The 26,480-nt window shown below is 36.6% G+C and overlaps 1 protein-coding gene across 2 annotated transcripts in view; it reads left to right on the top strand.

The window, feature by feature from the left end:
* Positions 1 to 18,841, top strand: part of KLHL4 (kelch like family member 4) — a 32,806-nt gene extending 13,965 nt beyond the window's left edge. The window contains exons 2-11 of one of the 2 annotated variants that reach the window (XM_065729496.1): positions 2,961 to 3,134; positions 3,575 to 3,711; positions 5,357 to 5,553; positions 8,136 to 8,348; positions 8,751 to 8,919; positions 11,676 to 11,900; positions 13,191 to 13,353; positions 15,733 to 15,945; positions 16,776 to 16,947; positions 17,490 to 18,841. In XM_065729496.1, coding sequence (XP_065585568.1) covers positions 2,961 to 3,134; positions 3,575 to 3,711; positions 5,357 to 5,553; positions 8,136 to 8,348; positions 8,751 to 8,919; positions 11,676 to 11,900; positions 13,191 to 13,353; positions 15,733 to 15,945; positions 16,776 to 16,947; positions 17,490 to 17,549 — 1,723 coding nt within the window. In that variant the 3' untranslated portion in view covers positions 17,550 to 18,841. Of the gene's footprint in view, positions 1 to 2,960; positions 3,135 to 3,574; positions 3,712 to 5,356; positions 5,554 to 8,135; positions 8,349 to 8,750; positions 8,938 to 11,675; positions 11,901 to 13,190; positions 13,354 to 15,732; positions 15,946 to 16,775; positions 16,948 to 17,489 lie in introns of both variants that reach the window. The other variant, XM_065729494.1, reaches the window with a different exon arrangement.
* Positions 18,842 to 26,480: the final 7,639 nt, after the last annotated feature.

The following is a 26,480-nucleotide window of genomic DNA, read 5'->3' as shown; positions in this document are numbered from 1 at the left end:
GTTTGTCTAAACTTATATTTTATAGAAAACTAGTAATTCTCCACTACTACATGCTTCTGAGGGGGTTTACATGAACTGTGACTTCTCTTAATGTGTTCTGTTCACACAGAGCTAGACATGACAGTTAGATATATTCAAGCTAACACATCTGCAGCTAGCTTGCCTATCTTTGTACTACAGTCTACAGCATCCCTCGTTTTATTTCAACATTGAAGCATCAGACTTACTGATATTTTTCCTGACTTCCTTCTTCAAGGTACTTTAACTTCTGTCTCCTTAAAGTTCACTTCTTTTTCCTCCTTGGTATTTAATTTTGAAGCTATATACTTGAGTTTTCTGCATATCAGTGACAAAGAAGGAAATACAGAAATATCTCACTGAATTTAATTTATCCCCTCCATATTATACTACACTTACCATGTTGTTACAGCTGCTGAAAATAAAACAGCAACTGCAGAATTATATTTACAAAGTCAGCCAAGTGTTGTTTTTTTTTTTCCTTCTAGTACTCTAAAATCTCTGAAAACCTTTGTTTGTAATAATAATAATAATATGGCTAGTGTTATTTCTGCTGCAGTTGAAGGTCGATCTAGGAGACATGAGAAAAACATAGCACCGAGAACTGAAAAAAATGTTTGGACTTTGAGTCCCTTTTTAAATCTCTGCTGCTTGAAAATAACTGCTCTACTCACAAATGCGTACACTCTATTGGAAATTACTGATTTCAAGAAACTGGTCCTGTGCAATTGCAATAGGGATGAACAAGTATTACTCTAGCTGAATTCTGACACATTAAAGATAAAAGCAATATAGTACATATTAAAATACAGTACTGTATGGATATAATGAGTCTGAAACAAAATATGTTTGGAAAACAATTCTGAAGTGTGAAAGAAAGCTTAAGAGATAAACAGTAAAACAGGAATGTTACAGAATATGAAGCTGGCATCAAGTAGCTGATGCAAAACTAATGAGCATATAATCTAATTTTTCAGCTTTTCATTTTCAATAAAGCTCTGAAAAAAACAAACAAAAATTACAGCCATTAAACTGAGAAAAATTCATTTTTGTAACCTGTAAACTACAAAGGATACATATTATAAGTGAACTTGATTTGCCCTTTTTTCTTAAAAAAAAAAAAAAAGAAAGAAAGAAAGAATGAATAAAAAAAAAATGTGTTTGAAATTGTAGCAAAAACCTTCAAAAGCAGGTACAGTTTATTGCATTGATTTGGTATGTCTTAGTATGTTTGAAAATAGTAATATAATCTGAGTTTACCCAGAGAGAAATAAGCATGCACATGTGCACATCTGAGGGTTTGAGATGCATCAGCTCTTCAGTTCCTCAGGTGACACACATACATATATATATAGTTCAGGACTGACATATCTCAGTTACAGCAGAAGTAATGCGTTTGTGCAGACCACCAATGATACATATCCAGTGAGACTAGCTGATCCAGGCCTCAGTTCTCTAGTGCATTGGAAAGGCATCACATGCACTTGAACCTGAGGGCTTTAGAAATAACACTACTCCAAAGATGCAAGTGGATGGAGGAACATCTGTAAACCTGATAAGAAGATGTGAAGACTTTCATATTGATGGACTTTAAGATGGAATAAAAGATATAGAAAAACTTAGACATACAACAGTCATACCAACTCTGATTTTGTTCTGTATCAGTCTAAAAAGCACTGATGTTAAATAACATTTCTATAATGTAGAGAGAACAAAAAAGTCTACTGTGTCACAATTCCAGATTACATATAATTTTCAATTGGTCCCATGAATCTCAATTAAGTACTTAAGTACTTAATTATGCAGAATATTTGAAAATAAATGATCTAATTTATCTATATTTTCTGATTATCCTAATGATTCCCTCCTTTTTATTTTGATATTTTCTGAACTAAATGTTCAATTGTGAGCATAAAATAACATCCTGGTTAATTTCATGAAGGGATTTTATCAATGCTGTGCTTATGAATAGGCACTGACAGTATCAAAAACAAGCTTCCACTGGCCTTGTAATTTTAAAAAACAAGTAAGTGCTTTCAGTTTTAACAGTACATGATATTATAAGCTGAGATATTGTAAATTGAGATGATGCTATAAACTCAGAAAACTTTTTATAAATGTCTAAAAGTAGTAAAATAGTGTTGCAGATTGTAGCATTTGTGATACAGATGTATATCAAGAAATGCACTGCTATCTTACAAGAAAAAGTTGAAAAAAAGATTTTCTAAGAAAGTATCAAAAATATTTCAATCTGCAAAAGGAACCATATTAAAAGGCAGTAAGGAATGATATATCATTCATATACATAGTTTTTACGAGTATTTATAAGTGGGACAGCTAAGAGTTCTAGAGTGGGAAGAATATATTTATAATGTATGTTTCCTTGAAAAGTCAAGGAATTAATTTGTTATTTGCATTCAGGTTTGAAAGGCAATATAATGCACTAATTTAATAAATGTTTGGCTTGGTAATTTGTCTAGAATAACACGTCAGTTGTCAGATTGTCTTCTGATTTGTTCTCACATCGTACAGTAATTACAACGTACAAAGTACGAAGGAAACTGAAATGAGATCTATAGAAACATTATATGCAAACATCATTCCACAAGCTATTTTAGGTATAGCAGGCTTGCAATTTGCATGTTCTGTGAATGGTCAGCAGGCAGCATTTACCATGGTGCAGCCTGGCCACTAAATGGGTAGGAAGTAGAAAAACCAGTAGCTCCACCTCATTACAATAATTTTTCCTTCTTTGACCTTAGAACTTACAGCCTTGCAAATGGAAACTTGCAAAACAAATGTAAGAAGGCATAGCAATACCAGTCTCATAAGAGCTTTTATAATTGTAAATGCTTCTGTAATGCCTTTAGAACAAAACTCACATAAAGAGCATAATCAGAGTTTGTAAGGTTGCAGTCACTGCATGAGCTCTTTCCCCACAGGCTATCCACAACCAGCAGCTCACTGCTTGGCATGAACACCAATGGCTCTGAGGAGTACTTCCACTCTACAAACCATGCAGAGCAAACCTTCCGCAAAATGGAAAATTATCTGCAGCAGAAACAGCTGTGTGATGTTCTTCTCATAGTTGGAGACCAGAAGATTCCAGCTCACAGGTACCTGCCCCTCTTGGGTTTACATGGCTTCAAAGCCTGACATTTTTAAATGCTAGGGAAACGTATGCCTACCCTGCCTGGTTATAAATGATCGGTCATTATAACTAGAGCACCAACCAACAATGGAAGAAAATGGTGTGCCCAGAATTTTGTATTCATTATCTCAGATAGAATGAGGTTCAAATATGATCCACTGAGACGGCCATCTTTCCTTGTTGCTGTCAAACTTTGGTGAGATTGATGAAGAAAAAGTTTCCAAACAAGCACTGTAGAAGTAGATGACTAATTACCCTGTTAACTTTACTACTCACTAGTGTAAGTTTCAAATCCTATGGTGAAGCAGATGTTTCTAACACACACACACTATATTATTGAATTTCATGCTTGGTGTTAATATTAAGAAGTAATTTGCAGTCCTCCTAAAATGTTTCTATTTCAAGGTTGGTTCTCAGTGCAGTGTCTGATTATTTTGCTGCAATGTTCACTAATGATGTACGTGAAGCAAAACAAGAGGAGATCAAGATGGAGGGAGTGGACCCGGATGCACTGAAGGCTCTGGTGCGTTACGCCTACACAGGTAAGCCCTCCTCCATCACCCCCATCTACTATGTAGATACATGCCTCCTGCTTTCTCTTGAGAATTTAACCCCATATTGTTGGATCCCAAAAGGTTGAACCAAAGAGCCAAAAAGACCAACTGAAATCCCTTTTACCTGCTCTATACCAAGCAAGGTAAAGTGAAGTAGAACATAAATGCTGCGTACCATATATCACAGTCAGAAATATCCAGATCACTCAAACCTGCACAGCTGATTCTGGATGTTTGCACATTCTGGTATTTAGGAAGCTACTCAGGAAGATGGCAGACACTCCAGCCAGACAAGTAAAATGCAAAGTGCTTTCCCCTTTCAAGCTATGAAGTTCTGTGACACAACATGCTCACTTCTTGAAAAGATAAAATTACTTCTCCATAAAGTACAAACACCAATCCAAATAGAAAATCAGATTTCTGAATTTATGAACATTTGCTGATAAAGTGATCCATCTCCTAAGTTAGCACCTACCACCAGTAACGTTCAGTGCATCCTTCTCAGATAATATCCCACACAAGACATGCCTGTCTAGCTTCTGAGAATGTAATAGCATAATTTACATAAGACAAGGAGGTTGGAAGATCTGACATAGGCGTGTATCAATATTTGTATGATATTCATAATTTCAAAAGATGTTACAATAATAAAAGACTAAAGACTCCAGTGCAATTAATATAATGGTATTATCACAAATGTTTAAAAAAAGAGACTTCTCCACTTGCTAGCTCAGGCACTTCATAAATCTTGACTGTTGTGTAAAGAGACAATTGCAAGGAAGATAAGCCATCTGCAATCCAGATTGGAAACAGAAGTTTCTATACACAAAATAGATGCTTTATGTGCTTGTGGGTACTAACAAGGGAATAAACATGGGCAGGAGGGAATGCTGCATAACATGCATAAGGCACTGAATAAGCATAAATTAACCAAGGAAATTGATTAGAACAAACGCAAAGAAGTGGGGTGGTGGGCTGCTTATAATCCACAGCTATTTAAAAGTTGTCTCACCTGATTAAATTTCACCTCTTTCAGTTTACTCAACTCAATTCCTTTTTTCAGGATAACATTTTAATGCCGTGTATTAACTAGGGAATTGAAGTATCTACCAAGCATGAGAATGGAAGATCTAATCAAATAAACAACTTCCAGAATGTTTATGAACATAAAAAAATCTCACATAATATAATCATTTCATAGATGATGGAGAAAATCAGGTTTCCCGCAAGCATTTACTGTCAGCATTTCCTAGCTATTGACACTGAAGATCTCGTGTGCAATACAAATATATGATACGTTTTTTCAGAAATTCACATGTGAATTTTGGGAAAGGTTTTTGTCTAGTTCCTCTTTGTCTTTCTCTATTTTTTTTTTCCAGGTAAAATCAGATCTGATATTTTCAATAAAATTGTTCCAGTAATTTTATCTAAAATCCACCAAATCCTTTAAATCTCTTAAGATGTGTTTAAAGACTTCAGCATTAAAGGAAAAAGTCCTGTGATCCACAGGTTCACTTTTCAATTTTTTTTTTGCAGGAACAGAAAAATAGGAGTGGGAAGAATTCAAGTAAATAAAGTTACAAAGAAAATGACCCAAAACTTGTATTTTTTTCCCTACATGCAAACTGCACAGGTATTCTAGAGTTAAAGGAAGACACTATAGAAAGTTTGCTAGCTGCAGCTTGTCTTCTCCAGCTATCCCAGGTCATTGAGGTATGCTGCAACTTCCTCATGAAGCAGCTCCATCCTTCCAACTGCCTGGGGATCCGCTCCTTTGGAGATGCTCAGGGCTGCACAGAGCTCCTGAAGGTGGCACACACATACACTATGGTAAGTTCCAGAGTTTACCTGTTATCCAATTAGAATGTTAACATCACATGTGAATACTCTCCCAGAAAACATACAGGCTTTGGTGAAGCAGAGCCAGCTTTCTGAGGCTGATGCAGTGGCTGTGTTTCTCCTGCACCGGCACAGTCCCTGACCTGGAGATATCTCTGCCCAGCTCAGACTCCAATGGAAAACCTCAGATCTGTGACTGTTACAGAAGCATGGAAAGGAGAGTAAAGTGTGCATAGAAAATGAAATATTCAGTTATGTTTCCTATTTCAGAAATTTGCCTTGTAGAATGATACACTTATTGAACTTAACTTAGTATGAGTGGCATGCATTTCTTCCAAAAAAAAAAAAAAACAACCAACAAAAAACCCCAAAAAAGAACAGGGCTTTAACATGGACAGTGTCAAGAGGAAAACAGTAATGGCCCATTCACATATTGTCGATTCAACACCAAGAAAATTCCAAAGCTGATTATAAGGTGAGGCACACACGCAAAAAAATCCATAATAAAGAATGTATGAGAAAGATTTGGAATGCTAAAAAGAAGCACAACTTTGACAGAAGCAAATCCTCCTCCGGCTGAAAGTGAGAAATGAATATTCAGTGTGGAAACAGAGAAGCAAGATAGCTGGCTGTGAAACCAAATCAAGGAATAAATATTCAGGGCATCAAGATGTGCTGTAGCATCTTTAAACTCAAAAAGAATAGCAACTGCTACAGCTAAATGGATATAAAAAGAACTCCTTGTTAGGAGACACATGGCAGCTTTATGCTTGAAATATTAGCACAGTATGTCAAAACCAGTTTAGAGGCTTTGTAATGCTGAGAGCATTCCAGGAAGAGACCGCACACTTCCACAAGATGAAGTAAATGAGAGTGGCATGTGCAGATTGAGGGCACTGGTTGTGCTCCTTCCTGTCATACTAATGAATGGTTTGTTCAGCAGCAACCTAGATTTCTTTTATATTTTAAAGTTTGAAAAAGGGCATTGAAGCTAGAAGGATCACTCAAGCCCTACATAACAGCATTGTCCTTGCTGCTCCATACCATTACATCCTCAGCTGAAAACAGGAAATTCCCCCCTCTGCTACCTCTTTTGTCTCACGAGTCCCAGCCACACAGGCCTCAACTTTAACGGTTTTAAATTCACAGACCAGATTTCTGAGCTGAGTTTTAAAAAGACTTTGGAGAAAGAGACTGTACCAATGCACGACCGCAAATGGTTGTGGAAGCAGATGAATAAAACATTCTGTTTTGTGTTGGGCCAGCATCAACCACTTGAAAATGTGTACGTTAGGGAAAAGACTATAAAGACATACTGTAAATATAGAGATCATCCAAATGAACTAGTAACATTTAAACACTTTCTGAAGATAAGCTATAAACACCAAATCCATTCAACAAAAACAGACACAAAGGAAGCTTTTCCCTTCATCTACTTCAGCCATTGATGCTAAGTATTAACAGTTTCCTGCCTAGTATCTTTATACATGCAGATAGACCTTGTTCTGATAAACATCTTGTACCATATTTGTAACTAAATGTGGACTGGCCTTCCTGTTCCTATTCTCTGAATGTCACAAAATATTAAAGCAGGATGTGCACAGAACAGAAAAGTTAACATATCCTTTAATCACTAATAATTCCATATTTAAATATTGAGTAAAGAGAGAAAGCTAGGAGACTCTGAAAAAAAATAATATGAACATCTAAAATTACTAGAATTTCTTCATTTATCCTATTTCTGGTCTCTATATAAGATACATTTCTCCCAGACACATAAACGGAAACTAGTATAACAAATACAGGCAAACTCCAACATGCATTTCTCTGCATGTAACTTTGAAAAACAGATAACAAAACATTTCTATGGAACTAGCAAAAGCAAACATATTTCAATATCAATTCTGTACGAAGTAATACTCTTACGGAAAATAATTCTTTGAAGGTTTGAATGATTTCATAATTGTGGTCATGTCTGGTGTTGGTTATTTTATTCTAGCAGTAGACTTAGACCACTTTCTCAAGATTTGTCCAGTTTTCAATTGCCCCAAAAGTACTATCAGAAAAGTGAGTTTAATTTCCCCCCATTTTCTACTGCAGAATAGAGTCAACACCAGGCACAGCAAAGAACTGCTGATATGTATAGAGCTTAACGCTTGGAAATCCACTTGTAACACAAGCGATACAGTTAATTTAAATACCGACTATCGACTCATAAATATACCATGTACCTTCAAACCGTGTTTCTATTAACCTGCAGCGTTAATACCACACTGATGGTGAAAACTACCAGTAGCAAATCCTGCCAGGATATACCAACGGAAAGCCTGACAACTGCAGCCATAAACATGGTAGTAGTGAAAGCTGTTAATCGCTGTTCTTCACCCCTACAAGAGCAAAGTCTCAAAGAGAAACCAGTCTCCATTAAATGGTAGAAGGGTGTTCCATGACTTATTTCCCTACTCCCTAGAACAAAACAGAAATACAGTATAAGCAAAGACTATATTACCTAAGAAAAGGTTAGTTCCAAGTGTGAAAATCATGAGTGCACTGAAATCTGTTTTTCTTTCTAGGAACATTTCACAGAAGTTATTAAAAACCAAGAATTTCTTTTACTGCCTGCTAATGAGATTGCGAAACTCCTGTCCAGCGATGACATCAATGTTCCAGATGAGGAAGTTATATTCCAGGCATTAATGATGTGGGTGAGACATGATATGCAGAGCCGGCAACAAGACCTAGGGATGCTTCTATCTTATATTAGGCTGCCTCTACTTCCCCCTCAGGTATGGAAGAGAAGGGCTAATGGGGGCCTTAACCATAAGCTGAATTTTTTTGCTTTAAGCATCACTTAGGCAGAAACAAAACAAAACAAAACTTGTAGAGAAGTGCTATGTTTTGCTTCCGATTTGTTGTTTCTCAGTGTGGAAGGTTTTTTGTGTTGTGTTTTTGATAACTCCATAAGAACTATGATTATTGTTTGTAAAGATACAATAAAAAAGTAAATGTAATTATTGTGCTCACAATTACCTTTATAAACATATCAGTCTCGTGGTATCTCAAAAGTACATTTCTTTCCCAGATACCACTTTCACCTATCTTTGTAGCTACACAGACTTTACTTACTGAAGTACATCCAACTTATAACGATTTAGATACACATAAGATCATCACTTCTCATTTCTTAGTTACTAGCCGATCTAGAAAATAGTCCAATGTTTGCAGACGACCTAGAATGCCAGAAACTTCTCATGGAGGCTATGAAGTACCATCTCCTACCAGAAAGACGGTCCATGATGCAGAGCCCTCGAACAAAGCCTAGAAAGTCTACAGTGGGAGCACTTTATGCTGTAGGAGGTATGGATGCCACTAAAGGTAAGCTGAGATATTTAACTGTATTGATTAACTGTATTCAGGCACTTGGAGAATATATGACAGTTATTGAAAAATTTCTGTTAGAAAAACAGCAATTTAAGGACAGAAAAAGAGGGAAAATGTAGAAATCAATCCTGTACATTAGATATTCTTCATTCTTGCAAGAATTCTGTTTCTAAATAACATACATACAGCCAGAAGTTCAGACAAGAGACATTTGATTCAAGTAGTGATCTTACCATTCAAACTTTTATAATTTGTACATAGTTTCACCTTACAAAACAGAAAAAAACTAACATTCCAAATACTTCAATATTTAATGTTACTTTAGAACCCTGCTGTTTTTTTAGGACCACGCATAGAGTTTTCTTCAGGTTTGTAGCTGAAAGCTAAGTATTATAGATATATTCTAGTTTTTATGATTTGATTTTCAGAACTGCAACCCTTATACAGCTTTACAAATTACACTATTGCATTTAGTAGGAAGTGTATTAAATTATTTTCTACAGGACTCCACTGCTTGGTGCCAAAGAACTGTAATTAGTTTAAAGTCTAGTGACTTGCTGAACAGCATTACTTTTAGCTGTGCAAACTCACTATTAATAGAATCACAGAGAAGTTAATCCATTTCATGGTTTGGAAAAAGTTGCTGATGACTGATGTTTCCTATGCAGTGCTAACCTTACTACCCTCTGCAATCAATTTAAATGCAACCGTATGTTCACTGCAATTATAACATGAAGGTAAAACGTTCATTCTCATGACGATTTAGGAAAAAATGAAGTTAAGCCATAGCAACTAGTGTTGCTTAATTAGCAATATTTATGAATTACATAAAATTACCAAGAACTCAAAGTTACCTTTAAACTATTAAAATTGGGAATAAAATTCTGTAATAGGTTTTCTCAGTAAAGATTATACAAAGAATGGGCTATTTCAGTAAACATCTTCATTTCCTTTTGGTGCCTCTTCCACTTATTACCTTGGAGTAAAGCCAGCTGTTTGAACTTTTGCCTTTTGATGGTTAGAAGAAAAGCACTTCCTCTCCTCCCTGCTGTCCTCTATATCTCTGACTCATACCTTCAGCCTGAGCTGGACTTTAAGATAAAGGAAACAGAACCTAAGAGACTAGGAGGCACTGGAAGAACATTTCTGGGAAGGGAAAAACTGATCCTCTAGCTATAGTGTGCTTTCAGTGATAAAGAAAACAAGAACTCTCAGGGAGTTCCAGGTTTGGCTTCGTGCTTATCTCAGGTGGTATATGAAGTCAAATCTCAACTTCAAATGATCAAGAGAAGATCAAAGAACTACTTTTGGACTGGTATTTAAAAAAAATGTGAATGTGCCTAAACTACCTTAACTTCTTAAACCTACTTTCAAGCCCCTGTAAAAATTACAGCCTACAGGGTATGAACACACCGTACGCCTTAATATATTTTTACAGGTTTTTTTTTTTTTTTTAGTATGTGAGATACTTCTTTTGAAGCTGAGAACTTTGGGGCACTTACATATTAGCATAAAATAAATGAGACGGAATCAAAGCGAAGAAGAGCAAACAGAGTTTGCTCTGAGGGTTGCTCAGAATGAAATTTCCTTTACAGCAGATGGATTAGGTAGCTTCTTCCCCAGTCGAGGTATTTGAAAGGAAAGGAACATAGAGGGAAAACAAACAAACAACACATAAGCTCTTGTTTCACTAAATTTGTTGAGTATAGAGCTGATCTACAGCTGATTTTACTAGGGAAAGCATCTCTAAAGCAAACTTTCTTTTCTGCATTATTGCACACTTGTTTTGCAATCACTAACCATTTATCCACGAACTACCTATTGTAATCCACAAAATACAATTTCTCTAGTTACAAATCTACATCAAGGAGCAGACAGGAAATCAGCTCTGTTTTTCTCATCTGGTTGGCTTCAGTTGATCTCCAGAGCATGCTGCGTGTGCGACTGGCAATTGCCTCTTCCTGCCTCAGCAGTAGCTCAGCCGTTTCCCCCTGTGCTAAATCAGCTCTCACAGGGGCAATTACAGCAGCTGAGTGTGACTGACAGGAACCAGCAGATGGAAAAGTGTCAGTTTTGAATGGCAGGGAGTTGGGGCCTTATGAATAGATCCTGTAAAGCCATGACCAGAAGGTTCAGTGACCTGAAAAAAGCTGAAAATGCAGCTTACATATTATGGTAGACAAATAGTTACTGCAATGCTGCATAGGTGAACCTCAGAGAAGCTGCCTGTGGAAGGCAAATGTGCACTCACACACGTCAGCTTTCTGCTTACCTCCATTGCACAAAGGAATACATCCAAACTGAGGCAGTCAGATTCACAGACATACTTTTAGTTTGTTGAGCACTACTAATTTAGGCAAAAACATGCTTAACAATTATATAGTTGTGAGGCACTATACTCAAGAACAAATAAACCAACAACTCTCATACTAAAATAAGTGACAGATTTAACTTATCTACAATATTTCTGTTTTAAGAAATCAGCTGTAATTCTGCACCTTCCTATCAGTAGTTTATTCCCATCTGTTGGACAGTCATGTACATATACAACTAATACAGCTGTTCCACTATGTTCACTCTGTAACTGAAGTTCTCAGGGAAATGTAGTGAAGGTTTAAGTACAGAATTAGTCATCTACAATCTAATAATGTATAAAAATGGATCAACTACTGACTGCTGGACAGCAACCAGTTCAAGGCTGTCTTGTATTATCATACTACTTTCTTTAACAGGCACCACTACAATTGAAAAGTATGACCTTAGGACTAATAGCTGGGTACAAATTGGTACCATGAATGGGAGACGATTACAGTTTGGAGTTGCAGTAATTGACAACAAACTCTACATTGTGGGAGGAAGAGATGGTCTGAAAACCTCTAATATTGTTGAATGTTTCAACCCTATCACCAAGGTCTGGACTATAATGCCTCCTATGTCAACACACAGACATGGCCTAGGTAAGAGGTGCTGCTTCTTTGATAATAGCATGGATCACAAACAGATTTATTCTGATTGACTATTTGTTAAGCCTTTACTAAAATGCAGCAATATTTGCAGAAGATACATTTCAAAGACAAATATGTCCACTGCCATAACTTTATGAAAGTGGTATCTATTACTATCCACCTAAATTATAATGGTCTTCCAGGGTTTATTTTGCTTTTATAAAATTCCAGAATATAAGCAATAGGGGGAAGTAATCAACTCTTCATCCACTTTACTTGTCAAGGTGTATGTTTCCACTACAGAAACAACCTGATTTTCAGCTTTGGAAAGCAGTGACTTAAGCTCATGGGTACCTAACACCTCTGAAAATCAGATCAGAGAGTCACTCATGTTGAAGAAACCACTGCTGTAACAAAATCAGTACAACTTCACTAATTTTAATGTTAAAATTAAAAGTTTTAGAGCGCCCAACCATAGTTTGGCATCTATGGCCTTTACTGTCCAGTAATCCTAATATTATTCATGGTTCATAGATTCATAGATACATTAGATTGGAAAGGACTTACAAGATCATCTAGTCCAACCATCCTCCTATCACTATCCCTACCCAACGACTAAATCAAATCCCTTAGCACCTCATCTAAACGCTTCTTGAACAGCACTAGGGATGGTGCCTCAACCACCTCCCTAGGCAGGCCATTCCAGTGCCTGACCACTCTTTCAGAGAAAAAATGTTTCCTCAAATCTAATCTAAATCTTCCCCGGCGCAACTTGTGGCCATTCCCTCTCGTCCTGTCATTAGTTATCTGGGAGAAGAGGCCGACCCCCTCCTCACCACAACCCCCCTTCAGGAAGTGGTAGAGAATTAATAAAATGAATATGAAACCTAAAGTATACTTCTGGAACAAATAATAAATAAAAAATAAGTTTATCATTGGGGAGACTGTAGGAAGAAATACGGTTTCTGAAAAACAAATAATTGTAAGAAGTAAAGGACAAGAAGGCAAAACGAAATGAAGTCTCTATGCAGGGGCATAGTTCTAGCTCACTAGTAGATAATGGTAAGTGAAGTTTGAGTGCCTAGAGTTAGGCTTCTGACTGCTTATCAGCTCAATTTGCAAAGCTGCCTTACACTTACAGGTCCCTTTAGTTTCAATGTGGTTTTGTGGAGAGTTAAATACACTTGAAAAAAAACATTAGGCAACACATATTTAGACCTAAAAAGATGGGATTTAGAAAACTTCTAAGAAGCCAAATTCCAACATTTTGCCGGTAATCTGTCCTTAATTCTATTCCTTAAGGAGTAGCAATGCTGGAAGGACCAATGTATGCTGTTGGTGGCCATGATGGGTGGAGTTACCTGAACACTGTAGAAAGATGGGACCCTCAAGCCCGGCAATGGAATTATGTTGCTAGCATGTCCACCCCCCGAAGCACTGTGGGGGTTGCAGCGTTAAACAGCAAGTATGTCAACAGGAAAAACTCTCTTTGCTTTTTCATTTACTTCCTTCCTTGGAAATGCAGTTTCTTATATTTTCAATAGTATAGTAATTAATCACCATAAGAAAACAAAGAGAAAATGTAAGGCACAAAAATAAGAAAGAAAAGCTTTTCCTCTATTATGTATTAAATTGTTTTCAAACTTGCAGGCATATTTTAAATGTATTTCAACTTACAGATAATTGAAAATGTTATGCCTATCAGAATCTTACGTGGGCTACAACTTATGGAAGGTATTGATCATATACCTTAAAAAAGATCCAAATTTATGTTTCCGTTTTTAAATCGATATACCTAAGGAAGCACCATTTGAAATAACTTTCCACTCTGTGGCAAAGTCATCTGGTGCTGGAAACAAGAAAGCCTTCTAAAAAAACCACAGGCTACATTGGAAAGTGTAGCTTGAACCAATACTCTCCTTCTTACTGCAGTTTGAGGTAGAAAGCCTCTTAGTGCACAGTTTGTAGGGGCTCAGAACAGTTGTATGCTGAAAATTGTGTTTATCCTGAATCCTTATCATTGGCTTTTCTGTACTTCTTAAGTTCTAGTGATTTATGAAAGAGAAGGATATAGATTAGGAATAAAGATGTCAGGTATTTGTAAACAGAAATCTGCTCCATACACAAAACCCAAGATTTTGCAAAAGAACATGAAATGGTTTTAAATATTAACTCAAAAATCTGAGAGGAGTAGAACTTTCTGTCCAAGTCCCTGTTGTATCCCAGAGGAAATGCTCTCAGCATAAGCTTCACTAGAAATTCCTGTGGGTACCCTTAACAGGGATGTGCAGGAAACCATTTTGTCAAAGAGGAAATCCAGCCCGATCCCGACTCTGTTCTCAATCACTCCCGATACACTCTGTCTCCTGCCTGGCTTAAATCATGTCTGTTAGTTCAGTGATGTAATCACTGGCATACCAGGGGAAGACAAACTCAAACATCCATCATCCAGTGCTACTGCTGCACTCTAGCCAAGCAAAATACTTCTCCTCTTTCTATTTCCCTAAGGCACGCCATATTTTTTCTATTTAATCCCACCAGAATACACACAGTTTCAGAGGGGCAACATTTCTGACAATAGAAAGTCTACTGAAAACATCAGTCAGTAAAGGAATACATGCTTTTCTCCTCAGGGAATAATACAAGCTTTTTAGATCTATAGATGCTCCTGGGTACAAAAGGGAAAAAAACCTGTTTGCAAAGTCAGTGATTTCCTCTCACTGTGAAAGCTGTGTAAACAAGTAGACTGAGTGTCTAAGGGTAAGGTATGAAAGCAAATCCCATTCTCAAGGCTTTTTTTCTGTGCCAAGCAACAAACTGCACAAGAGGACTCAGGTCTGTGCTCAACTCACAAACATTTGTAGATAGAAATAAATTTTTTGTATTGCTCTAGAAGTCAATTTTCTTTTTCAAATCATACACTAGAGCAATCTAAAACTTACCCAGTCCCTGGAGAAGGACAAGTACATCATAAGCAAAATTAAACTAACTGGATTTGGGTGACTGACTGGACAAGCTGAGATGTTCCCTGTGTCTCTAATTAGTTGCACCGAATAAACTATTTTGTAGCAGTAACGGCCAGGGTGGGAAAAGGACCTGAACAGCTGGCACAGTCAACATCTGAACACATCTATTAAACCCACTATATCTACTATCACAGGCTAGCAGCACCCAGGCTAGCTTGGAATACAAAAGAAATTCAGACTCTGCAAAACTGATTGACCAAGAGACACAAAGCGCTTCTTAATGAGGATTTCCACCATTCCCCTTTATATGTTGTTATGCGTTATATAGTTTCTACAACAGCTGGTATGAATCTCCAGTAGTTTGCTAAGTGCCTTTAATGCTGAAGAGACAAGGAGACATATCTGTAAGGTGAATTCTGTCCTAAAGATTTTCTTAAATACACACACTAAGGAAAATATACTTCATATACTTTTGACATAAGTTTTTGAAACATAATGGTAGTATCGAAGATTTCTTTATGTATTAATGGTATAGGAAAATTGCTTAATGTCAAATATCTTGTAAGACTGACAAAGAAAATACCCTAGCTATGCTACAAACATATGACTTCTCAATTAAATTTCATCTATGGCTCAACATTTAAGTAAGCTGCTATAGACTTTTAATCTTGATTTTCTTATGTGACTGCCTGAAACTGCATTGCAAAATGAAGAAAATACAGCATGAAAAACCCCTCGTGCAGAGAAAGTTCCAGAGCAAAGCGGTCAGAGAGCAAATACTGGTCACACTGGGAATTTTAAAGTGGTCTGAATAAAGTTAGTAAAATATTCTTTTTAAAATGACTGAAATTATTTGTCTTCCTGGGTAATTATCCCAGACTATATGCAGTTGGTGGACGAGATGGGAGCTCCTGCTTAAAATCAATGGAATGTTTCGATCCACATACAAACAAGTGGAGCCTATGTGCTTCGATGTCAAAGAGAAGAGGTGGTGTTGGTGTTGCAACATACAATGGGTTTTTATATGCTGTGGGAGGTCACGATGCACCTGCTTCCAACCACTGTTCTCGACTTTCCGACTGCGTAGAAAGGTAAGGATATTTTTCTTTTTAAGACACTTCAGGAAATATAAAAATGCAGCTAGGGAAATCTCTTCAAAATTGGAACCTTTGTATAACACATTATGCTTTTTAGAGTAATATTTTTGAGCATAAGAATTGATTTGCAATGGTTTTGTGCTAACAAAACAACTAATGCCACATTAAAATTTCTCCTTTTTCCTCACATCTATTGCAACTGACCAAGGGTGAGATAAGGCAGCTCAACAGTAAGACAAACTCAATATGGGAATTTCTTTTTCTCAGGTGCCAAATTTAACTCTGGGCTACATCTCTCATATACCTTAGGAACAAAATACTTTTCAATTCTCTTCCTACAATGGTTTGGCTGATATTGACTAACATGATAAAAACTATATGAGAAACAAACTTTGCTTAAGGTTATGAGTTATGAGATTAACATAGTTTGTACGATTCATTTATTTTGTGGTGAAGTTTTCCAGAAACTTCAGTTACTATGAGAAACAGAAAACAAAAATCTTTACAAATAAAGAGAAGCATGCACTGATATTAACTTTTCTGACTCAACTGCTGCTGTGGTATCATTCCCTCAGCTATGTTCAAAATATGTTTTAATCTGATAGAAATGCATACTGTATCATAAAGTGAAAATAAGGGTTTGAAGATCCCTCTAGTGGCTAAATAAAAAAATTAATCTTATTCCTCATGATTCTCCATCATAGTTCATAACATAAGCTTAACTCCAATATAGGAGAAAAGAAGTAAGTATCGGCTTTTAAAATCTGAAATATCAATGTATTTCTAGCACATATTTTTCTAATTTTGATCATAAAACATTTTAGGTATGACCCTAAAACAGACACTTGGACAACAGTGGCTCCCTTGAGCGTACCTCGGGATGCTGTTGGAATTTGCCCCCTGGGGGACAGACTATATGCTGTTGGTGGCTATGATGGCCACACGTACCTGGATACTGTGGAATCCTACGATGCTCAAAATAACGAGTGGACAGAGGTAACTAAAAATAGAAAGGGACCTATCTGAACAGACAAAGCAAAAACAATTACACTGCAAAATGGTTTGTGAAAAATTATATGTTAAGATGAAGTTATACTATTTAGAAGTGTTTATTTAACTAGGAGTGCTTCTTTACTGTTACCAAAGCTGCAATGCCTTTGTCAGCAATGCCCTCTACTGGAGGCACTTTCACATTTTTACATTTAAAACCATAAACTTTGAGACAATAATAAAACAATAAAAACTGTGAAGACTACACAGTCCATGGTTTTGCATCAAAAGATATGGAAGTCTTCTACAATAACTAAAAGCAACACCACCAACCTACACCACAATAGTCCTCAAGCATCTGCGAAACAGGTTTTTCAAAAACCTAATACTGTCTTCACAGTTCCAGTTTAATCTGTTATTCGAGTGGTATGTTAGATTGAGTAAACAAATCGGTTTCCTTTTAATCTGCAAGTAATTTATTCGAGTCCTGCCCATAAAAGTCTACTAAAAGTGTTTTCTCCTTCTTTTTTTTTTTTTTTGTTTTTAAGGAAGTTCCTGTCAATATTGGAAGGGCTGGAGCGTGCGTTGTTGTTGTGAAGTTACCATGATGTCTATACATATTGTGAGACCGATCTGTGAGTGGGTTTCATGAAAACTGAGTCAGGAAGAGAAGAAACGTTTCTAGAAGGAAGTACAGACTATAAACATCATAACAGTCCTTCATCATAGAAAACAATTATCTTGGGTCCATTATGGTATTAGAGCACAAGACTGGAGTCTTCCGGCATTGCAAAAATCAGATAATTATGAAAAAGTGAATTATTTTTTAATGCCTAATACATATAAATTAGATATGTTTAAATTGTTCAGGTTTGTTAAAGAAATGTATCTGTTATTTATAAAATGCAGGAGTAAGGTGATAAACGGATGTATAAGATTTCATAAACCTTTTACTTTTTTATGTTAGCAGTAATGCTAATGTTTATAAAAAGAGATTATATATTTTAAGTAAATAAAAAAGAACAAGAGAAATACCTTCAATAGAAAACTGTACAGGAGGAAATAGTGGACCTCAAATATATTTGGCAACAGAATATTCTCTGCAGAAGAAGCAATTTCTAGATTCAGAAGTTAGATTACTAAATCAAAGTAATTATGTAATAAATCAAAGAGAAGCACAGAATTTCTTTGCTATTCAATAGTAAAGTGAAAAAATGCCCATTTTTAGCAGTATGTTCAACTGAATAAAACAAGAACTAGTAGGGCTAAAGTATCTTTGTTTTCTTAAGTATGTGCCAACAGAAAAAACTCATTTGCCAAAACAATACTAATATAATTTCCAATCATTTTCACAGTGCATCCATATGTGATGTTTTAACTCCAATCAGTATGCCAGGTTACTAATGGATTTGTCTTTGCCCACTAACCATCTGCTATTATTATGTTAAACTTACCCAGCTATTCTTGGAAAAATAACCATGCCTAAATTTAAAAAATACATAAATAAAAAATCATATAATTGCATTCATTGAATATAACTTACAAATTGAATTTTTTATATCATATTGATATGACAGTCCTTGATCTCAGCTGAAGATTACCAGCTTTGTCATGTACAATAGAATATCACATGCACTGTGGAACAACCTACACCATTAATATAAGCATATTCACGTTTTGAGATGATAAATGAATATTCTACACGCATGAGGGTTTCTTTTTGTGTGCCAATTTTTAATGAAGTTTTAATTTTTTTCTGTAATTCCATTTTTTATAATTTCAAATGCTGTAAGTGTATTTTAGAAGAATGTATGTAAGATATTCTATGCTTTAAAGCACGCTATTTGAACAGTATCTGTTTTAGTGTTTGTTATATTGTTGTATTGTCAGTATCAGAAAATTCAGACGTGACTATGTGACAAACTTTCCTGACGGAATGTCTTTCCAGAAGTCAGCAATATGTTATTTTAATAAATATATTTATCATATTGAACCCATCTAAAAAGGAAATCTCATAAGGATATTTATAAAAGAAAAAAAAACACTTTTAACTTTAAATATTAAAATTATGTTTATATAAAGCATGCTAAATAAAAATAAACTTAACTTTCTCTGCTAAGAAAATGTAATTATGTTTAAACAACTTTGCCTTTTTATTTTATGTCTCAAGAACAGAACACAGAAGTATCATTTTTTATAGTCCAAAATAACATGATTCTGCTTAATTCACCTCACTGCATCTGCTCCGCAGAAACTACAATTTATTTACCTTCAATTTAACAAGATTCAATTGCTTGAAGTTTGGTGGCTTTTGTTGTTTGTTGCTGTTATTTTGGTTATTTTTCTCCATTCTTTCTTCGAGTCAAAACTAGCTACCACAATCACAGGCAGCTTGTGAAGTTGTCTGACTTCTTGGATTTCATAACTGATGATTCCACACAGATATTTGTGCACAAAGGTGGACATTACTGAAGTACTTCTCCCTTTCCATATAGCTAACCTGGCTGATCAGCTACCTGGAAGATCTTCTCATAGCAGATATTAACTTTAAAATATTAACAAGAAACAAACTCTTCTGTGCCCTAATCACTGTCATTCCTGCTCTAGTCATGCCACAGCCCTGGGTACTCTTACATGAATAAATACTTAGGGACCGGAGGGAGAGGGGCACTGCTGTTTACTATTCAGGCTCAAAGTTGTGCTTTCCTCATGCACTCCTGGAACGCATCACTGCTTCAAGTAATCACTATGACATCATTTATTTTTCCTTGTTTGGAGAGAACTGACACTCTATGCTCATTTTTAAAATTCTAAAATATAAATTTCATGGGATCATAGAATTGTTTGGGCTGGAAGAGGCCTTCGAAGGCCATCTAGTCCAACCAGTCTTCTACAAACAGGGACACCTACAGCTCGACGATGTTGCTCAGAGCATGGTCCAGCCTGAATTTTTACAAAAAGTATACTTTTCTGTGAACTTCAGCAACTGGACATCATGTTGTACACATGCCCAAGACCACGCTTGGAGCTGCAGATATGAAAATTAAACTTTCAAAGAATAACTGGAGCATAACACACCTAACTCCTGAATTATATGTAGAGTAGGTAATTTTATGAATAATGATGACAAGGATTATCATGACCTTAAATCAGTAAGCAGTAGAAAACCAAAATAAACTTTGAACACATATTTGAATTAAAGCAATAAAATGAGACCACTGAATTTTCCAGCAGTTCCCCAGTGTTTTTGGTACTACAGTTTGTTTTCTTCTACAATATTTGTACAGCAGTGGAAAGCCATGAGAAAGGAAGCTAGCAGCTAGCAAAAGGAAATTGGAAACCTAACAGGAAGACAGAAGAATAACAAACTGGAATGAATTTAGAGACATCTAGACATTACTAGGTGAGAGGGAGCATTAGAGATGAGGTGTAATCCCTGCACATTTTCTCTGCTTCTCTGAACATGAGGAACTGAGACAGTTATGTTAGCATCTTTGCTTACTAGCTACCCTGACAGTGGCAGGCATAGCTTCCCACGAGGAGATTTCATTTTATTGATTAGAATTAATTTCTGGAGGAATGAAACTGAACTTTCATAATAGCCACTATGGACTTCATATTTCTAATTGGCTGTATGATAAGGATAACTCCAGGCAGTATTTGAGCCTCACTTCTCACCTCATTTCTTCTCTTACTGGAGAGAGGAAAAGGGTAGAATTTTTATCAGAACAGAGAACCTTTCACTGTCCCCCTTACAAAGAAGAAGTACTTATTATTTTTTTTTCCACAGTAAAGATATATTCTTTTTATCTTTAACATCTCTGGTGACTTCATCCCTTACCAAGGGAATCTGACAACAAAATTCTCCATTTAACCTTTCCCTCTTTTCAGCACAACTCCACAGCATCATTCACACACAGTTATTAAACATTATTCACCTTCCTCATAGCCATATCTCCAAGGCCCTCTTTTTCTCCATCACAGTTCTACATAATCCAAAGGAATGAAAAATCTTGTCCTTTTGTACATCAATAACCATGATTATGGAGCATACAGAGGAGGGCTGCACTAAGTTCACAACATCAACATTTGCATGAGTCGTCTGCATAAGACTAAGAAGGAAAAATATTCTCCAGTTGTTGCTTAGGTAACTCAGAGAATTATCCAGAAATGATTGTAAGAGTATAGCATTTTAGGTACAGAATCTATCCATCTATCTATCTATCTATCTATCTATCTATCTATCTATCTATCTATCTATCTATCTATCTATCTATCTATCACAGAATAGCTATGAATGAAAATATGGCTGCATTTATTTCAGCAGGAAGTCTAAACAGAAGGCACTTCCATTTCCCTTCCATTACTAAAAGGAAATCAATCTGTTGTAATCAAACTTGCTGTCCAAAAAATGTCTCATCTTAAAGGAATTGTTAGGAAAATAAAGTTTAGCCCCAAATTTTTCTGCATCTTGAAAATTACAGAAAGTTGGAGAACAGGGTAAGGAGACTAGGATAATTTCTAGCAAGACTGTGTGAGACTGGATAGAAAACCAAGTTATCAACTGTGTGTGTCTAAGAATTTTGGCTTTCATGGATGATTTCTTCATCTTATGTTTGCCTTTGTTCAGACCTTCTCTTGGCTGCAATTTGGCAGCATTCCTTGATCCATTGGAGAGGCAGTCTCTCAAACCCATAAAAATGGTCCAGGTTACGAAACTTCTGATGCTTAAACTGACGAAAACCCCTTTGGTGAGGGAGGCCAGGGAGGGGGGCAGGCTGCACAGAGGACCAGCAGTGCTGATGGGTTGGAGGCTGTGTGCAGGTTTTTCAAAAGGCCCAGCTGTAGCCATTAAAGAACATGTCCTCAAGCATGTATCTCAGTGTAAATACATTTCCTTCTCTGTTAGATGTAGGTGCAAAAACCATACAATTAAACAAGCAAACAAACCAACCAGCTCAGTAGCTGAATGGAATACTAACTCACAGTGCCTTTGAATTGCCAGTGATGTTCTGTCACCAGATTATTATTTTATCTTCTCATGCATGTATCAATCTAGCTATTTTCTGGAGCAGGAGACTGTCCTTTTCCCTCAATAAACGTCCAACAGAAACAGAATAACTTCCACTAAATTACAAACAGTAGTAAAAGACACAGTTCCATCCAACTTAAACTGCAGTCATCGCAGATTGAAAACACTTCTCCCTTTGAGAGCACCCTGCAGAACAGCTGTGTGAATGACATATACAAATATGATCAAAATTACACACTAAGATTCTGCTCTCTACCCTAGTTTTCTCCTCTTCTGAAAATTTACCTTTCCTCTGAACTTTACAATTCCCCTTCTGCATTGTTTGCAGTTATATATTTGAATATATATTATATATTATATATTTGAAACTGCCGGAGGTAATTTCCTTGTATATGTTTTCTTGTTTTGGTCCTGGTTTCCTATATCCCTTCAATTCATGTGCACTTATAAAACTGCTCCCCCTTTGGCCATCATTTTTAACCTTTAAAGCATCATAAGCACCTCTCTATTCAATTGCAAAAAAGATTATTACAAAAGCACTGCAATACCCCTGTAACACACTGACAAATATGCGGCCAGGAAATCATTTTGTAATAGTAAAAGCAATGCAGAAAATATGAAGAATATCATAGGCAAAAATACCCACAATTTTTCCTTTCTGCATAAAGCTGTTTCTGTAAACCACATTCTCATCTGCAGGGATAGGTGTCTTAGAGCTGCAGGAAAAGGGGATCAAAGATGCATGCAAAGTTGCACCAGACCCATGCCAGCATTCCTGCAACGCGTGCAGTAACACGGGATCTTCTCAACATGCTGACACCCCCTTCATACTCTACATGGGGTTTTATTGTTGCAGTTTTCCTTACACTGTCCTGACGGTGTTTGCTTGTCAGCGAATTTCACAGTCAAGGAAAACACGACCAGCACAGAGCCGCTCTAATAAGCTGAGCCTTCCGTGCCTGCAAGTCGGATACGGGAGGGCCCACGGCGTGCAGACGGAGCGCGGAGCTGCTCCCGCACCCCGCGAGTCCCGGGCAGGCTCACCGCCTCGCAGCTGACGGGTTTGCAGCTGACGGGTTTGCAGCTGACGGGTTTGCAGCTGACGGGTTTGCAGCTGACGGTTTGCAGCTGACGGGTTTGCAGCTGACGGGTTTGCAGCGCAGAGCTTGCTCACGAGAGGGCGCGATGCGATCATTTTTCGCAGACCCTCCCTCCTACGGATACACCGCCGGCATTTATCTGTTACGTTTAAATAAACTCTTCACTATTTCACACTCCCGAGAGTCCACTGCAGCTTTTAAGCGAGGCTGTCCCCATCCCTGCACATCCGCCACACGCACACACACTGCTGACCTCTTAAGAGCAATTCTGAAACCAAAGTGACAGCGAAGCAGCTCTCCCAAGGATTCCCCGTGCAGCCGCTGTCCCGTGCCTGTCCCGTGCCTGGCCACGTTCAAACAACGCGGTTTCGATCGCTTTGCATTTGTTTGGCTTGCTGAGCACAAATCATGCAGACCAGCTGTGCTCAGCTGTAAAGGCTCAGAGGAATTCAGAAAAGTTCTGAATGTACAACATTAAAATTTACAGCTCATGAGTTATTTTTCAGCAGAGTGAGCAGTTTACAGTCAGCTTCATTCAGTTGCACCCAAGACAGCTCCAAACACAGCAAAAATTTTTTATGAGGAAAATAAATATAATTGCTATACTTAGCATTCCCAACCATAAACAGCACTCCAAATCTTCCATTTACTTGTGCCATTCTTAAATCCAAAGGTAACTATTAATAGTCCTGTTACCTCAGAATAATTCTGAGCTCAGGGATTTCTGACTCTGCCCTATCCAGGCAAGTAATAACACCACAAATATAATAATACTATAATAACAACAGTATTATATGGCAAAAGTTTCCTAGCATGCTTTTCCATTTTTAGGAAACTCCCTCCCCCTCCCACACACAGTGGGTCTTGAATTTGGAGTCTTGATTTCAGAGATATAAGCAAGTAGAGATGAAAGGAAACACATAAATCCAGGTGGATTTGATGCCTCAGCTTCCCAAGCTGTTCATCCTCTAACTTAGCCCTTATAGAAGGCAGAGACAACATGCACAAGCAGCTGCAATGACAATCTATCTTTCCCTCCTTCTCATCACCAACCAACCAGGAGCCTTCCAATTTCTTCCAAAATTTGGAAGCATTAATTTCTCCAGAGAATGGGTACACTATTCTACCTATTATCTGCTCTTCTATTCTCACCAACTCCTCAAAAACAAATATCCTGCCTTTAAATTCCCTGGGCCCCTACTTGCATAGTGCCTGGCTTTCCTTCCTTTGGGCTTCCTGCCAAAGATTTAGCTCAGTAGTAATGTGACGGGACTTTCACATAGCAACGTGTAAGATAAAATGCCAGTTGTCAATGGTGTAGTCCAAAGGGGAATAGTTTACATTTCAGGCATACCAAGGTATCTTCATCTTACTTAAAATAAAGATAAAATCAGCATTTTTATATTTAAAACAAAAACAAACAACCCTGAGTGCATACAGTTACTACACAACTGATGATAATTGAAAAATCATATCCTGCCCAAGGCATTTCTGATAAGAATTGATTATCAGAGACCTCATCAGTTTCTTTCACTCTACAGTTTGTATTGAACAATAGTAAACAAAAAGTCTTGTGATGACTGTGTCTTTACAACTTCAAGTATTACACTGATACTCAGAAAAACATGTGCTTGTCAGATTCACAGTTGGGAGAAACCGTTCCCCATATAAAGAAAAATTCATTTTAATCACATTTGGTAATCAGATTCTTTTGTGAAAAAAAGGGGCCTGCAGCTGGTAGCTGGAATCAAACACACTTTAAAAATAAAGAAAAATCATTGTGGCATGATTTTTTCCCAAGTTGACACTGAACACACTTCATTAACAATACTCTATAAAAATGAGAAAGATGGGAGAGGTCAGGCACCAAAGCAGACATTAAAGAGTAGGACTAAAAAAAAAAAAAAGCAAAAGCAGAAAGGAAACCCAAAGGAATACATTAGAAAAAACAATGAACCTCTCAAAATCCATTTTATCTTTAAAATACAATATAAAATCTAATAGGATGATTTACTACTCTTGAAGTAAAGGACCATGAAGCAGAGCAGAAGCAATTGAAAGATATTTAAAAATATTCATTATGGGCATTTTTCCTGTTTACTTACTACCAGCTGAGTGAGAACAGAAAGCAGTGTGGTGTTTGGAATTTGTTTTGCTCTATGTTTGGCATCTTAAAGATAAATATTGTGTGCACATTTATATAGATTCATATTTCAATTACTTGGCATGCAGAAATCAGAGAAGTTAAAATTCATGGTTGTTAACTACTAAGAAGATGTTACTTCATTTAGCAACAGAGGATTTAAGGGTCTTAACTGATACTTGGCTATCAAACTTGAACAAAACCCTTGAAGTGATAGTTTTTCTTTACTTTTAAGCACTAGGCTCATCCTCTGTGAATCGCACTTTACATATACTTTGTCTGCTAGCTGCCTTGTATTTGTTGTCTTTTGTTCACAGTCAAGCTATTTTTTTCTTCACTAGATTGTCATCATAAAGTACTTATAATTCTCTTAGGACTGTCAAGTTTGTTCAGCCCTCAAGCAGCAGGTACAATGCGGGTTTCACTACACATTTTCACTTCCTGTCATAAGCACACTGTAGCTAGAGATGAAAGCAAACTTTTGGTGCAGTTATTTCAGTCATACTGTTTTGAAACTGATTGAATAATTGCCACTATCTTGAAAGGTTTATAGTCCCATAATTTATATATATACACATATGTGCAACTCCACAATATTTATATCCAACTTTGACCAATAGATGATGTTTTAGAGACAAAAAGTTAATCAGGGATTAAATTATTGTCTGTGTTCTAGAAGTGCTAGCAGAGTTACATGTTTTAGTTGGACACAAGATGTGCTGGAGGAGTTTCAGCACTAAATCTCATTGGAGGACAGTTGTAAATTGAATGTTTGGTAATTAAAAATAACATGCTGTTGACATGAGTGTGTAACTAACATTCCTTCTTGTTTTTTAAATGCTAAAGATACAGTAGATATTATAGTTCAATTTTCTGATTTTTTAAAAGTTAGTATATTTGTATTCTGATATTTTGTTTGATTTCAGGAAGTTTTTTCCTGCAGTTTCCATAGGATGCAAGCAAACTGTACTTGAAATTAAAATAAGTACATTACCTTTCACAATCAATTACCCTCACATTTACCTGTATCAATATCAATATCCCAAACCAGTGGGGATAGTAAAATTCAAAAAAGAAATAAAATTAAGAAAAGGCTTTCAGATATTCAGTTCATAGCAGTGTAATTTATAATTACACTGAGGAACGACTGAGCTATCATGCCACTTGTTAAATCAACATACATGTAGTGGAAGAAAGGATTTGAATTCTACAGCACATGCCCCTTATGCAGTTTCACATCTGATCCTCCATCACAGTGAATCTC

The sequence above is a fragment of the Cyrtonyx montezumae genome, unplaced genomic scaffold, assembly GCF_038088225.1.
Source record: "Cyrtonyx montezumae isolate F1298 unplaced genomic scaffold, pur_monq_1.0 scaffold_11, whole genome shotgun sequence".
In the NCBI taxonomy this organism is placed as follows: Eukaryota; Metazoa; Chordata; class Aves; order Galliformes; family Odontophoridae; genus Cyrtonyx; species Cyrtonyx montezumae.
This window is presented reverse-complemented; position numbering and strand designations above follow the sequence as displayed.